Raw genomic sequence first — 13,935 nt, 5'->3', positions numbered from 1 at the left:
ATGTTATGGGCAGCTCTGGAAGTCTCAGAATTAGAGCTCTGTTCACTGTACAGAACTGTCCTAGGAAACAGTTCCTCTTCCAGACACTTTGCCGTGTAAGTAGATTTCAGTGATATTTAAATATCACACCTGAGGTAAAGTATGCCTTCATCTTGTTCAGGTTGGCAGAAAACAGGAAGACGGTGTTGCGCCAAACAGGAGTGTGCTTGAGCGCACACGTGTTTTGCCTTTCTTTAGATCCTGATGATGTTAGATCAAAGGAGTTTTGATTAAAGCAGGCAGCACTGAGTCATGGATTCTAAACCAGGTTGTAATTACAGAGAACTGCTTTAGTCACTGTATAGACTTAGGATATATTAGTTTCATATTTCATTTTTCCCCTTGCTTTGTCTCCGTATAGCATGAGAATTGCAGTTACAAGCTTCATGCTTTACATGGTGATTAAAGAAACAAATGCCCTTTCCGGCTGTGAAACAGGAGTTCTTTGAGTGAGTTGTCTAGACAAGGAAAAATATTTGGTGCTTGGACCTTCTCTGTAATTTCCCATACACTGAAAGATCCAGTCAGGTTCAGACTGTGTACTTTTTAAAAACAAAACCGTCTTCTGTGGCTATATTATGTACTAAATTAGGACACTTGCTACAATCACAAGTTTTGTTTCTGCAGCTTTTTAGTCAATGACCTTAGTTTACCTTTGGAGAACCAGCTGCACGCTCTATTCCCCTATATGTTTCCTTTAACGTTTGGTTATTAAGTAAGAGAAGTACTGAAATTAGGTAATTCTAAACTCCCCAGTTGTAGTTTCTTCTGTCTAGGCTTTTAACAGAGTAGCTGTCCTGTGGCTCAGGAACTTTTATTATTGAACTATAGTTGGCCACTGAAAATACAAACATTGTGTTATTGTCAGTTGTCTTAAATTCCTGGCTATCAATCCACCATTGTTTACTCATTTTTATTTCCTTTTCTTAACATAGTTTTCTGAATAAGAAATAGAGTATTCAGATTTTTTTACCAGATATGTGAAACTCTGATGATCACATGAGACTAAATATTAAAATAAGATACGCTATGCTGGTATAGTGCACAGAAGCAAGAGGGAGGGACCAGAAAAAATACAACTGTAAAGAATTTGTATCTTCTTTTTCCCAGAAATTACAGATGCACCTTTTTATAATTCTGTCATTATGGTGACTAAACCAGAAAGGGTATCAAAGGTAATACTTGACCTTTCACCTTTGACAGTGTCTTTCATACAGATATGTTTTTACTCTTGTTGCTGAATTAATTCTGCTAGGGAGGGTTTATGGCAGATTTCAATAAGTTCAGTATGCAGAAACCACTCAAATTTTCATATTCAGTTCCTTAAGAATAAGTATACTAGCTATTGTGTTCTTTGCCAAATACAAATAACCTTTTCTAAGATAAATTCCTTCAATATTTTTCCTTTGTTTAACAAATCAAGATCTAAAGATGATTAAAACCTTTATTGACAAAACCAACAAACCAAATAAATTATTCTGCCAGTTCCATCTGCAAGTACTTTTTAAATAATTATCAGTTATACTCATGTCTCCTCCATTTCAGTGTGCATACAGTAGTACATACAGTTTTTGCATGAATTTTGTATTTTAGCTGAAGGTTGTTAACGAGTGGATCAGTTCAGTAGGAGAAGAGATGAGTTTTCCATCACTTAAAAATCCTAAAGTGAAATTAGATACCTTTCTGAAAAAGATGTTAAAATTCCACAGTTTACTCTGTTGGTACAGAAATTGCCAGAAACTGTTTTTTAATCTATTTAAGAGCTTGTGAATAGTCTCTTCTGGCCTTAAAAATCTATATGTGATTCTAAACCTGTTCAAACCCCAACCACAGCACATAGGAAAAGTTGGTTTTCAAGATCCCAAAAAAGCTTCTCCCTGAGGCAGACAGAAGCGTGTGTGAATGAATTTGAGCACTTGGGGAGCAAAAAGGCAGCACAACAGGTAACCTGCATGGATGGTAATGATGTGCTGCTCAAATTTGGATAGCTTGGGGAGCTGTTACCATGTGGTTCAAAGACCAAGAATTCCCTTTCAGCTGAGCATAAGACACAATTTAAAAGTAAAAATGTCCTTGCTCAGTGAGAACTGACAGGAGAACAAGATGCATCTTTGCTGACTTTTCTAAGCCTTTGTTTGACACAGCTGTGAAGAGCTGGAGGAGTAGACAAGACTACTCATTTGAGCCCTACTCTCTCCTTTCTGAAAGACACCAAACAGCAGTGCTGCTCACCTGTTCAAAGAAGCCCTCTCTCTGTGGCAATGCAGGATTCAGTCCCACCAGCTCTTCAGTTCAGTGAGTGCCTAAGGCCTTCACTGGAGGTAGACTGATGGTAGGCTCCATCACATGAAGGCCTACTGTATCTTTCACGACCACAGATGGTCAGGGCCTTGGGTTTAGATCTTACTTTGAGTGAAGATAAAAATAATACACTCCTAGTACTTGTAATACACTTACAAAAATAAATGACGTTCTGCCACAAGCAGCTCTGCTTCATTATAGTTTGATGGGCAGCTGAGTCAGAGAAGATACTGACTCATGCAAGTGACTCCTACTTGTGAGGCCAGCAAACCACAAACGGGAAGTACAAATGAAAGGGCCAGGACAGAAAGCATGCAGGCATTGTAATTACTTTGCCTACCCGAGTAAGATTATTCATATGTGTAAACTTACAGAATTAAAGCCAGAAGTCTCAGTCCACAGTCCACCACTTACACGTGGACTGTGAAATTCTTTTCTGTGCTGAGAGCCAGAATGAGATCTGTGCAGCACTTCTACACAATGGATGCAATCATACCCTTGAACTCTTCTTGTAGGCACGGTGTCAGTTTCACACATGTTATTGACTGCGTAAGGCTACACTGGTGGAATCTGTAAGTCAGAGAGATGGTCATATCTAAACTACATCTTACTCGGTGGTATGTAGTATGATGCCATGATTGGCAGGTTTGGTGAAACAGATGGGAGACAGTTGACCAAAACCGTTGTCTGACATAAGATATTTCCTGAACAGTTAACACTGAAAGAATTTCTCACATTGTAGGTGTGCTTACATTAAAATTTTGTGTCTTGTGCTATGTGTTTTCCTTCCCAATGTATGAAGGGACATTGCTGCATCTGTTTGCAAAAATGACCTGTCTGTTTCTTCTGCATTCTTCATGAATGTCTGTCTGACTGTCACACGGCCTGTCTGATGTGAAAATTCTTTCTTGCAGATATTGATGAATGTGCAAATGGCACAATATGTGGCAGTCACGGCTTCTGTGAAAATATGGATGGTTCCTACCGCTGCCTCTGTTACCAAGGGTATCAGGACTCACAGGATGGGCAAGGGTGTACTGGTGAGTTCTTAGGTGCAAGTAGTCACTCCTGCAAAGTTCTAGAGAGCAAAAAGCAGCATATGAGCAAAATGCACTTCTTCACAGGAACATTTTTGTTTTCCATCGTTTTTTGTTAAAGTTGTATGACTTACAATAAAAATAAGGTTGAGCTGTGCTTTACTCACTAAACTTTGTGCCAGATGGAAACTTAACTGTGTGTCCATTTAATGCAAACCTGTTATTAGGATTGAATGGAAACCAACAGCAAATAAGCTGAGCCACTCATTTGATCTCTTTTAAAAAACCCAAGAAACTCCACTATTCTGTGCCTCAGGACCGTTCACCAATATAAATCATAATAGATTGAATTTAATACTTCAGCCTATTTAAATACAACATTTGTTTAGTCTCTTAGGTGAACAACCAGGACTCTATGCTACCCCCTACAGGAAATAACGTCTGGCATGTGGTACAGCTAGTCTGAATTAGATGGCACACCTCCCCTAGGCACATCATATTTGAACAGATTTTTAATATTGGCCTCAGCTCCAGGAAGGACACCTATCACCATGAAAAGATGTGAGATTTTTGTAGATATGTAAATACTGCACATTTCTTTTGTGAGTAACAGCTTTCCAGATCTGTTGTTAATAGTGATGGTTGGACCTGAGAACCATCTGAGGCAGCACAAGTTTCTAATGTAAAATTAATACCAGATCAAGGAAAGGTATTCATTAAGCAACTTCTTCAAGCCAGATTCAAGATGAAACACATTTATCAGGAACAGAGACCTAAGTGGAATACCAAACAGAGAGGAGGAGTTAGGAGTTTTACAGAAGTGTTTTTATGTGTTTTCTAATATATTAAATAGTTTTATTACAAAATTCTTTATGCTATTTGTGACATACCAATGTATATTTTTGCACACAGTGACTTTTAATCAATGAAAACAAATGACACAAAGAAAGGAGGGAAAAAAAAAAGGAAAGCTGGTGTGAAACTACATTTAATTTTGAGTTATCAGTGAAATGGTTCTGCACAAATTATGCTTTAGACCACTCTCAATTATAGAAATTTCTGAATTGTGATACACATTATAATTTTCAGATTCTCTCCTTAGTAGACAAAGTAGATTTTTCAAAGGTAAACTTTAGCAACTGAAAAGGGAGTAAAGTTAAGTGATCCTGACAGTATTTGGTAACCCTTGTTTAAACAGCAGACAACTCTCCCAACAATAAAAAAAGCATTTCAGGGTAGACTAGTTAGCAGGTATATGGAATACAAGTTAAAAAATGTGTGTGTTTTTGAGGAGAGAAAATTTGCAGTGTTCTGCAGGGGCTCCCTGGGTGACCTGAGCATAACCCTCATGGGTTCCAGAGCAGCCTGTGAGGCCACGCATACGAGAGGCACATGGTGGTGCGGGGTCCTGGGGAATTCTGTTTGGTGGATGTTCATGAGGAAAATAGGATTTTGAGGAGAAAAGGGAATTCTCTTTTTATAGTGCAGTCTGAATTGCACTAAAACCTATTCATTTTGCTCCTTAAGTTCAGTGAAAGTTTGATAATAAAGTTAAGAAAACAAATTAAATTAGTCTCACTCTTAAATCGCAAGGAAAGGGTACAAAGACAAGCAAGTATTTAAAAATGAGAGAGAAACCGCCCTCAAAAAATGAAAGCCAGTGTTCTGCTCTACAAGCAGCACCTAATCAGCACCAATAGTCTATAAAGTGTACTGTGGATTTCAGGGGCCTTTATTTCAAAGGTCTGACTACTTGTTTATGAATCTACCTAGGTATTAGTGAGTTTTTAATCCTTCCCCAGAGATCACATCTGTAATCTGGCAGACAATGTTGGCTCAGATACGGCAGATAAAAGAACAAACTGTCAGTAATGGGTCTGAATTGATTTATGGTTTGGATTTTTTTCCCCAGATGTGAATGAATGTGAAATGCTGAGTGGAGTATGTGGCGAAGCCCTCTGTGAAAATGTCGATGGTTCTTTCCTGTGCCTGTGCTCTGATGAAAACCAGGAGTACGATCCGATGACTGGACAGTGTCGTTTCCGTACCTCACCAGGTAAAATGCCAGCAGATTTTTGTACGTTTGGCATGATTTCCATTGCATATGTAACTACTGGAAAGGTAATGCTTTAACTACAACAGAAAAATTTAAAACTTTGTCATCTTGAAAGTGTGTGCATGAGACGAGGCGTTTCTAGGATGGAATATTTTATCAGTGAATCATTAGCAGTGAAAATATAGCAGAAACACCTTCTAAATTTTATACATCATCAGATTTGGCAGCAATAATGAACAGTTACATCAGTTAAGAGTAAACAGTCTCTTGTTTGCTGTACTGTAACAATGAACTGTGATATGGCATCATCTTTTGTCCTGTTTTTCCTAGTAGTCCATTGTACTGGATTTGTGCGGTTTTGTTATCAAATGTTTTGAGTGTTGCAAATACTACTGGAAATATGCTCATTAAAAATGAGTTTAGGACTCTTAAAAGTTGCCTCCTCAGTTCACAGTTTTACACTGATAAAGTTTGGAGACAGTAACAAGCTCACAGTAAGGAAAAACAGACTGCAATAAATTAAGGGTCTTACTTGCACAGCTTTTTTTCCCCTCCAGAATGAAAATATTGGTATTTTTCTTATTTTGTTCTTATACTGCAGGCTGATCTAGGTTTCAGAAACCTTTAGAATAATTTGCTCTAGTGCCAGGATGCAGACTCCACAGCTTACAAAGCTGTGGCTATTTTATCCTATCACTTGTGGTCTTTCAGCCTTGTTTACAAGGCTGAAATATCTGTGACCTAATTACAAGTATTTACATCACTGAATGTAGCACTCCGCAGCACTCAAGAAGTTGCCTGGGAAATGACATTAACAATTGACTGAGAAATTGAAACCTTTGCAAAGTCTTGAGAAAGATTCAGGCTTACCGGAGCTTGTTTTATGAAGGAGGAATGAAAAAAGTAAGATGACTGAGGCAGCAGAGCAATACCCAGAGGTACTGCCTCCATTCCTGTCTGCAGGAAATAATACTGCAGTACCTTTCCACCATGAAGCAGATTAGTTTAAATACCTGCTGGTGGCAACTGAGGTAGCTGCATTTTAAATTCTTCCACGAATTTATGGAAGAAGAGTGTTTAAATTATATTAGCAAGATTTGCAGGAGATGCAAATGCCATTTTCATTTTGGTACTGTGAGGAGGTAGTACTTGGGAGAACTCAGCTACCTGGCAAAACAAAACCAAAGCTAAAGAAATTAGCAGAGGATCTGAGCTGGTGTAGAAAGAAGTTAAGTCCAAGGAGTATTCAAGGACATACCCAAACATTACTGTAGGGAGGGAGAGGATGAAAAACCCAGTGTGGCTGATTGTATTGTCAACAGATGAACACTCTGCTGTCAGTACTAACTCCATTTTGTTGTCACCAGTGAACATAGGTTTACTCTGATCAGTTTGGAAAGAAGCCATTCTTCCTTCCTCTCCAGCCTTCACTGGGCCCTAACAAAACACATGCTTCATCTTTTTCTTCTGTGATAAGGTCACCAAGGAGTCTCACACAGGAGACTAGAAGACATGCAAATTAGGATGCAGTGAGATGTACTTTACACCATATGCTCTTGAACTAGAATAAGGAAAAGTGGCAGTAGTAGGAACAGTGATCTTACTATTTTTATTCTCTTACTTCTCTTCCAAAGTAGGAGGAGGAAAGTACTGTTGTTAGTTCTTCTTAAAAAGGATTATTGCTTTCCTGTACATCCTGCAGCCTTGCTGGGTTTTTTTTTCTGTTATCAGTTGGCTTCTGTTTCTCAAGACCTCAGAGACTGACCAGTGACATTGCCCCATGTACCTCTGGATTTCATATTTCAGGAGATGACAATATACACTTCATTATTCTACATCTGCTCACTTTGCTTTTTCCTATTTTATTCTGGGAACCAATGCTGCCCTTGTGCAGCTGTCAACTGAAGAGGGAACAAAACCAGTCTTTTCCTCCCCATTTGTAAGTGGCATGAGCCCCATGTGCTCACTGCAGGACGAGCAAATAACAGCAATGTTGGTTTGCCCAGCGATGAGTACTTCAGCCTCCCCGAAGACCAGCTGCAGCACGATCATAAGTAATAGCACTCTGTCTCCCTGCAAAGAGCGATGGAATAGCCACACATCCTCCAGCTTTGACGAGCCACGTAGTCAAGTCAGGCACAGTGCTTTGAGAGCTCCTACTGTGCAAGTGGGACATCATCTGTCAGCATTAGCTTGCATCATGCCTATTTTCAGAAAGGGATAATCTAATCTGCATTATCCTGTTGCAGATATCTATAGTTCAGTGTGTTTACTCAGCTTTTGCTGATTTCTCATTTTGTATTTTTGTGCATGAAGAAATATTCATCCACCTCATATTAAGTGCAAATAGATGAAGATTGTTCAAAAGTTACTTTCATTTGGGAACTCTTTTTGTATGTGGTTAAGGGCTGTTAGCTTTGTGGAATGCTGTGTGTTCACACTTTTCTTTACTTGCCATTGGGGCTCTGGAACTTCCTTCTGTTTAGATTTCGCTTGGTGGAAATTAATCTGTTGTTAGCTATGTCATGAAACAATCCTCTCAGTCTGTGTATCAGGAATTCTAGCCCATATTATCATGTTCCAGTAACAAACAAAACCAAATAATTGTGCAAGGTTTGATTGTCTTATTCCTTTCTCTGCCCTGCCATTCACAAAATGTAGCAAATGCTTCACAAGAAAGAAAAGATAAAGGAGGAAAGAACTCTTGGAGTAGATGGAACTTTGCTGTTATACATCTTTGTACCTAAGAGACAAAAAAAAAATGCCTGGTTTGGGTTAAAGTCTTCTCATTTATTCTTTTAACAAGTTACCTAAAGCCATTTATGATTAATTTCTTGTGAGTACCAAACTGAATGCAGTTTGAGTAATAATCCATATTAACATGGTTTTAATTGTTTCTACATAAGAAACTTAGGTAACTACAGCTGGTTCCCCTAAATGTGACCAGTTATTTATGGCAAGATATTTAACAGTATTTACTAGGATTTAAAAGTAAAAATCACAGTTTCAGTGTCCAAACGTCCCTCCTTGACTGATTTGTATTAAAACAAAATCAATCTCCCCTCCATCTAACCAACTGCCAGCACAGAAAAATTTGAGGCCACCAAGTAACAGTTTATAAATCTGATCCAAAAGCTTCCTCAAGACTAGAAATTTGGTACTGAGTACAAATTCTAAATTTTCTAAACTTTAAGGGCTTTCTAAATGTTAAGACCTTAAAGGAAAATCTTCATGTTTGTATTATTTGTTTTATGACAATATGTGCATGGCTTTCTAAGGTAAATAATTATCTGAATTCAGTCACTGAACATAGTTTTAGATATAATTTTTAAATGTCATACCTGAATTGTACATACACACGTATGTGCATATACACTGCACACAAATGTTAGGTGGTGTAGCTTGCCACATGTAGAGCCAGTTGAGAAATCTGAACAAGTACACCCTGATGATAGGCACATACCAATCTGTTTTTACTGGGCTTGAAAATCAAGTTCTGAAAGTGTGTGTTACTCAAACCGTTTGCTCAGAGTCACTGGAGTCTTTGTTGAGGTTTTAGAAGTCATAAACTTGTAACGACGATTTTTCACTTTAGCAACCACCTTACTGATTCCACCTGTGAATAAGAAGCATCCCTACACAGTTGCAGTATTTAAGATTCCATCAGTTCTATATATTTTGGTTTTTTTCAGATTACAGTTGTCAAGAGGCCACTGCTATTTAGGCAAATATTTAAGTGTATGCTGAAGTCCGAGCATATGCCCCAGTAGTTCTGATTATCCACCGAGTCCTATATTACTAATGCACATTTTTGCATCAAACACATGCTGAAGCGTATTGTTGGATCAAGGTTACACTAAGGTATATAAATCTATTTCTAATAAATACTTCAGAGTTCAATCTAGCAGCAATTATAAAGAATCTTTCTTCCAGGCTGTTAATAGAACAGTCGGATCAACGGCCTGATAAAGTTGTTTCTTTACCAGAGTGCCTTAGGTAGAGAGATACTTTACATTTTCTAACAACAAAAAAACCTGAAATAACAATGATACCAAAAAAAAAGTCTACATTTCCTATCATAGTCAACATACCTAGTGAAGCCACTTTGAGAAACAACCTGTTTACTAAATGGTTGATAATGTATGAAAGAAATCATAAGCTTGTAGACACAGACTGGTCTTGGTTTAAAAAAAAAATAATAATAAAAGATTTGTCTCATTTGCTTTCCAAACATTCATGCCGCCTGCTTGACTAACCCTCAGTCACAGCTGTGTAAACAACAGACTTTTAAGCTGCTGAACAGATAATGGGAGGAGAAACCAACACATCATATGTAAAGTGGGAATAAACAATGACATGATGAGACTGTCTCCCCTTCCTCCCAGGGCAGCTTCTGGTGTTGTTTCTCTGGTAAACAGCATGAAAACTGCCATGGTGTTTCTCCTGTTGTAGATTTAGCTTTGATTCAGTAAGACAGATGGCACGTGGCCAAGGAAAATGTATAATTTGGTGGCTGAAGTACTGCTCTCTCACCTTGGAATAACAGATTTACTTCAGTTGTGTTTCTGTGACACATGATAGCCCTAACAGAGTTCTTCTTGGATAGAAGCTGATACCGCAAAACCACCACACTTTATGAAATTCAGGACATTATGGAAAATTATAATTATCTGATGAGGGGAGACAGCAGGCTAAACTAACAAAGATGAAATAAGCACTCAGCTGGGTGTTTCCTTTAATGTACAATTTAGTTATACTGGCAAAACAGCAAAGGAAAGTTTGCCTTGTAGGTGGCAACAGTGTCCTAAATTTGAATAGAGGTGTCTGCCAGCCCCACAACCTCCCAAAACAGAAAAAGTTACTTTTTTGGGGAAAACAGAAATAAATCCAGTTGTCTGTTTGGAATTAGAAGCCAAAAGAACTATTACACACGTTTATACTATTGAAGTGCAATAATAGACAATCCATACAGGCATTTTTAAACCTGCTTTTCCTGCGACAGATTTGGTATTTGCTTGCTCAATAAAGTTGCCTTGCCCCATCTGCTTGGGGGAATGTAGGTGGGCAGGGATTACAGGCTTAAGGTAACAAGAGCTGGAGTTCATTTGATTTCTTCAACATTTGTTGGACAATCACTGTCTTCAAGCTCCCACCTCACAGCCATTATTTTTAAGTGGATGGGATTAGAAGAAAATCCATCCTCTAACTGGCATAAAGGGGCTGAGCTTGAATTCCAAGAGACAAACAGGTGGACAGACGAGGTGGCTCTCCCAGGCATACCAGTACTTGTAAGTGGGCCAGCCTTAAGCTCTTTCTTGAAAAGAACTGCAAGGCAAACAAAGATAGTTTATATGCCACAACTCTTTGGGTCTTACTAATCCTCTAGCGCTTTGATATGTAGGTATAAAATAAGGTTTTGACTCCGGCCTGGACAGATGCATTACTTGAGAAATGTCTCATGCTTGGCATATTGTGTGAGAGCCTGAGTAGAAATGAATGAAATCTCCAACAATGGAAAATCAGCCAATATGCAATAATTTTTAATAGATTTTTGTGAATTAAACATTTGTTAAGTGCTAAGCCTAAAGAATTTCCCAAGATAAAAAGGAAATAAACGAGTCACTTCAAGATTTATCTGTCTTAAGTTCCTGAACAAAGTTTTGGGTTTGATTAATAAATGGGACCATTTGTAATTTCAGAACTGGCTTCCTTTATGGATGGTCTATGAAAAGCGTTTCATATTGATCAAGTGTGAATAACAATTTTATGTTACAGTTTCCACTTCTGAGCTCTTGATGAGAATTTTTGTGGAAGTGCAAGGTTAGATAGAGTTCTGCAAATTCAGAAACTTTAACTAGATACTTCTTTTCAAACTCCCTTCTTGGTGTACTTTATGAGTGCCTTGCTTTAGAAAAGTCTTTGACTATTAATAGAGTTTTTTATTGGATCTATGGGAGAAACTATTTTGCCTCCAGTCCTTACGAATATTGTGAGAGGACCCACTGAACTGTTAAAGGCAGAAAATGTGACTTCTTGGCTGGATGCCTATTTTAAAGTAAAGCACAGAGTCAGATAACTTGACATCTGCATTATATTCCTCTACTTACCATGGAGTCAGTCAGTTACTTTTGCAAAAATCATAAAGGGCCTTGTATTCAAGTATGGAACATGCTTTTTCCCAAGTGAAATTAAAAGGGGCTGGAAATGTTCATTCTTTTGAAAATCGATCCCTTTCAATTTGTGCCTTAGCTCCTTTACCTGTTAAAATAAGGTTGTAATGTTTGCTCATCTCTTTGAAGAGCTTCCAGATTCATATGTGAAAAGCACTATGTCAGTAGCTGGGCGTACTAATTGGAGAGCTGAGCATGAGAGCGTAGTTCATGCATTGCTTGAAAATGAAAGAAGTGCAAATGTGAAGAATCCCTTTATGGCCAAGTTGGAGAAAAAGTCAAAGGAAGGTTATCAACTTTCTTCATTCCTCCTAAGAACAAAAACGTTAAACCAAAATTTGTACGTTAGCCATTTTCTTCCCTGCTTGACAATGCTGCTCTTTGCTGTGGTGAAATGGAGGTACTGTGGCTCTTCTGATTCTCCTGTAAAACTGATTCATTTCACATGTCATCTTATGTGGTTTATGTTTTCTTTTCGCCTTTAGAATTACCAGTAGAGGCTGATCAACATGATGATGGAAAGAAGGAGTGCTACTACAATCTGAACGATGCTAATTTCTGTGACAATGTGCTTACATCCAATGTAACCAAACAAGAATGCTGCTGTACCTTGGGTGCTGGCTGGGGTGATAACTGTGAAATTTTCCCATGCCCTGTCTTTGGAACTGGTAAGAGGAGGCCTTCTGTCCCTTTGCAAACTTTTGAAGCACTGTGCTTGTGTTAACAGTAGCGTTCTTTGCCTTCAGAGAAAGCTTGCTCGTTAAATCCCATATTCTTAGTATTTAGTCATGGCTTATCCATGGGAGACTTTCACGGAGGAAAAGTTAACAGGAATAACTCATACGTGGTGTGAGTCCCTTAGTTTCACTGCCGTTACCCTAGGGATAAAAACAGCCTGTTACTGAACAGCATTATCTCCAACTGACTTTAAACAAAGATGGATTGTCACAGAAGCTTTTTCCAGGTGCTATGGTAACATTTTAGATTTTTCCCACAAGCTGGAAAACAAAGGTAAGCATTACAGAGTTTTTGAGTCTGCAGCTATTCTTTTTAATGTTGTTTCTACAGCACTGCAAATTACTGATACATATTATGACATTAGTTTTAAATTTTGCTACTTACTGAACAATTCAGTTAATCATGTTGTCTGCAGACCGTTGTTTAACCTTTAAATATTAAATTAGAAAAACATAGCCATATGATATGTGTCACACATATTGAAAACAGTACTTGAAACATAAACAGTGGTGGCTGAAATTCAGAATCCAGCTGGAAAAAATCACGTAAGAGAGAACATGTGTAAACTTTTTGAGATTAAACACTAAAGATTACTTTTCACACAAATGTATCATCATGTTTAATTCCTGTTTTAACTGTACTTCAGAATTAGTGAGACTGAAATGAAATGCGTTACAAAAAGAGCCTCTCTGCTTGGATAGGTTTCTTTCATTCTGTATAGTCTCCAAGACACTTTAAATAATTTCCCTCTGTAATCCACACCATGTTCTCCTGTTGCAGTCAATTAGTGTTTTTCCTGTATAAGGGCTGAAGAATGTGGACAGGGGTTTGTATCTCAGCTGGGGTATGTCTAGATTGCAGCTTGCAGTATAGCTGAGAGAGGCCCATGCTAGCTTTAATTAAGATAATTTGGCTACTGGTATTGTTATAACTGCAGTGCACCATGAAACCCAGTAAGGGCTACATTCTCCTGCCAAGGAGCAAGAGAAATTAGTTTGCATGGGGCTGTGGGTACCCTAGCTAGATTTTCCAAAGCTAGCTCTGCAAACAGAGCCGGGGAGAGTCGGGCTGTAGCGTTAGCATCCCCCATTTAGCTCAAGGTGTGCATGATTGCCCGATAGATGTGAATAAGGTGAAACATCACCTCAGATTTCTCAAAATACCCTGAAACATATATTACACATATACGTATGTGAGTAACTTTTTCTAAGGACATAATTTTTTGTTTTCTCTCTCTTCTAGCTGAATTTACTGATTTGTGTCCTGAAGGAAAAGGTTTCATTCCCTCTGGAGAATCATCTTATGGGCTTCTTGCTCAGAATTACAAAGGTCAGTACTGACTTGTATTAATTTTAATTATTTCAGAAGTTCTGGTAGTTGATTGACTAGAAACGTGAGCCAGCAACATAAATATACTAATTCAAATTTTATTAGGTGACAAAAACAGCTTGTGATATGAAACATTACTGAAAATCATCATTTGACAGATTAAGAATGTCAATTATACAGTCTCTGTAATATTCTGGTTTAATTTATACTAAGTGCTATATACTGTGAGAGTAGGTACTGAGACCACAAACCTCAAATATTCATT

At 38.1% G+C, this 13,935-nt stretch overlaps 1 protein-coding gene across 5 annotated transcripts in view; it reads left to right on the top strand.

Moving 5' to 3' along the window:
- The window catches only part of LTBP1 (latent transforming growth factor beta binding protein 1), a 200,847-nt gene that overhangs the window by 164,553 nt on the left and 22,359 nt on the right, over positions 1 to 13,935 (top strand). For all 5 annotated transcript variants that reach the window (XM_086744059.1, XM_086744063.1, XM_086744060.1 and 2 more), the window contains 4 exons: positions 3,255 to 3,380; positions 5,290 to 5,433; positions 12,089 to 12,271; positions 13,584 to 13,670. In XM_086744059.1, the coding sequence (XP_086600185.1) occupies positions 3,255 to 3,380; positions 5,290 to 5,433; positions 12,089 to 12,271; positions 13,584 to 13,670 (540 nt within the window). The remainder of the gene's footprint in view (positions 1 to 3,254; positions 3,381 to 5,289; positions 5,434 to 12,088; positions 12,272 to 13,583; positions 13,671 to 13,935) is intronic.

This window comes from Chlamydotis macqueenii, chromosome 3 (genome assembly GCF_036417535.1).
Source record: "Chlamydotis macqueenii isolate bChlMac1 chromosome 3, bChlMac1.mat, whole genome shotgun sequence".
NCBI lineage: Eukaryota > Metazoa > Chordata > Aves > Otidiformes > Otididae > Chlamydotis > Chlamydotis macqueenii.
This window is presented reverse-complemented; position numbering and strand designations above follow the sequence as displayed.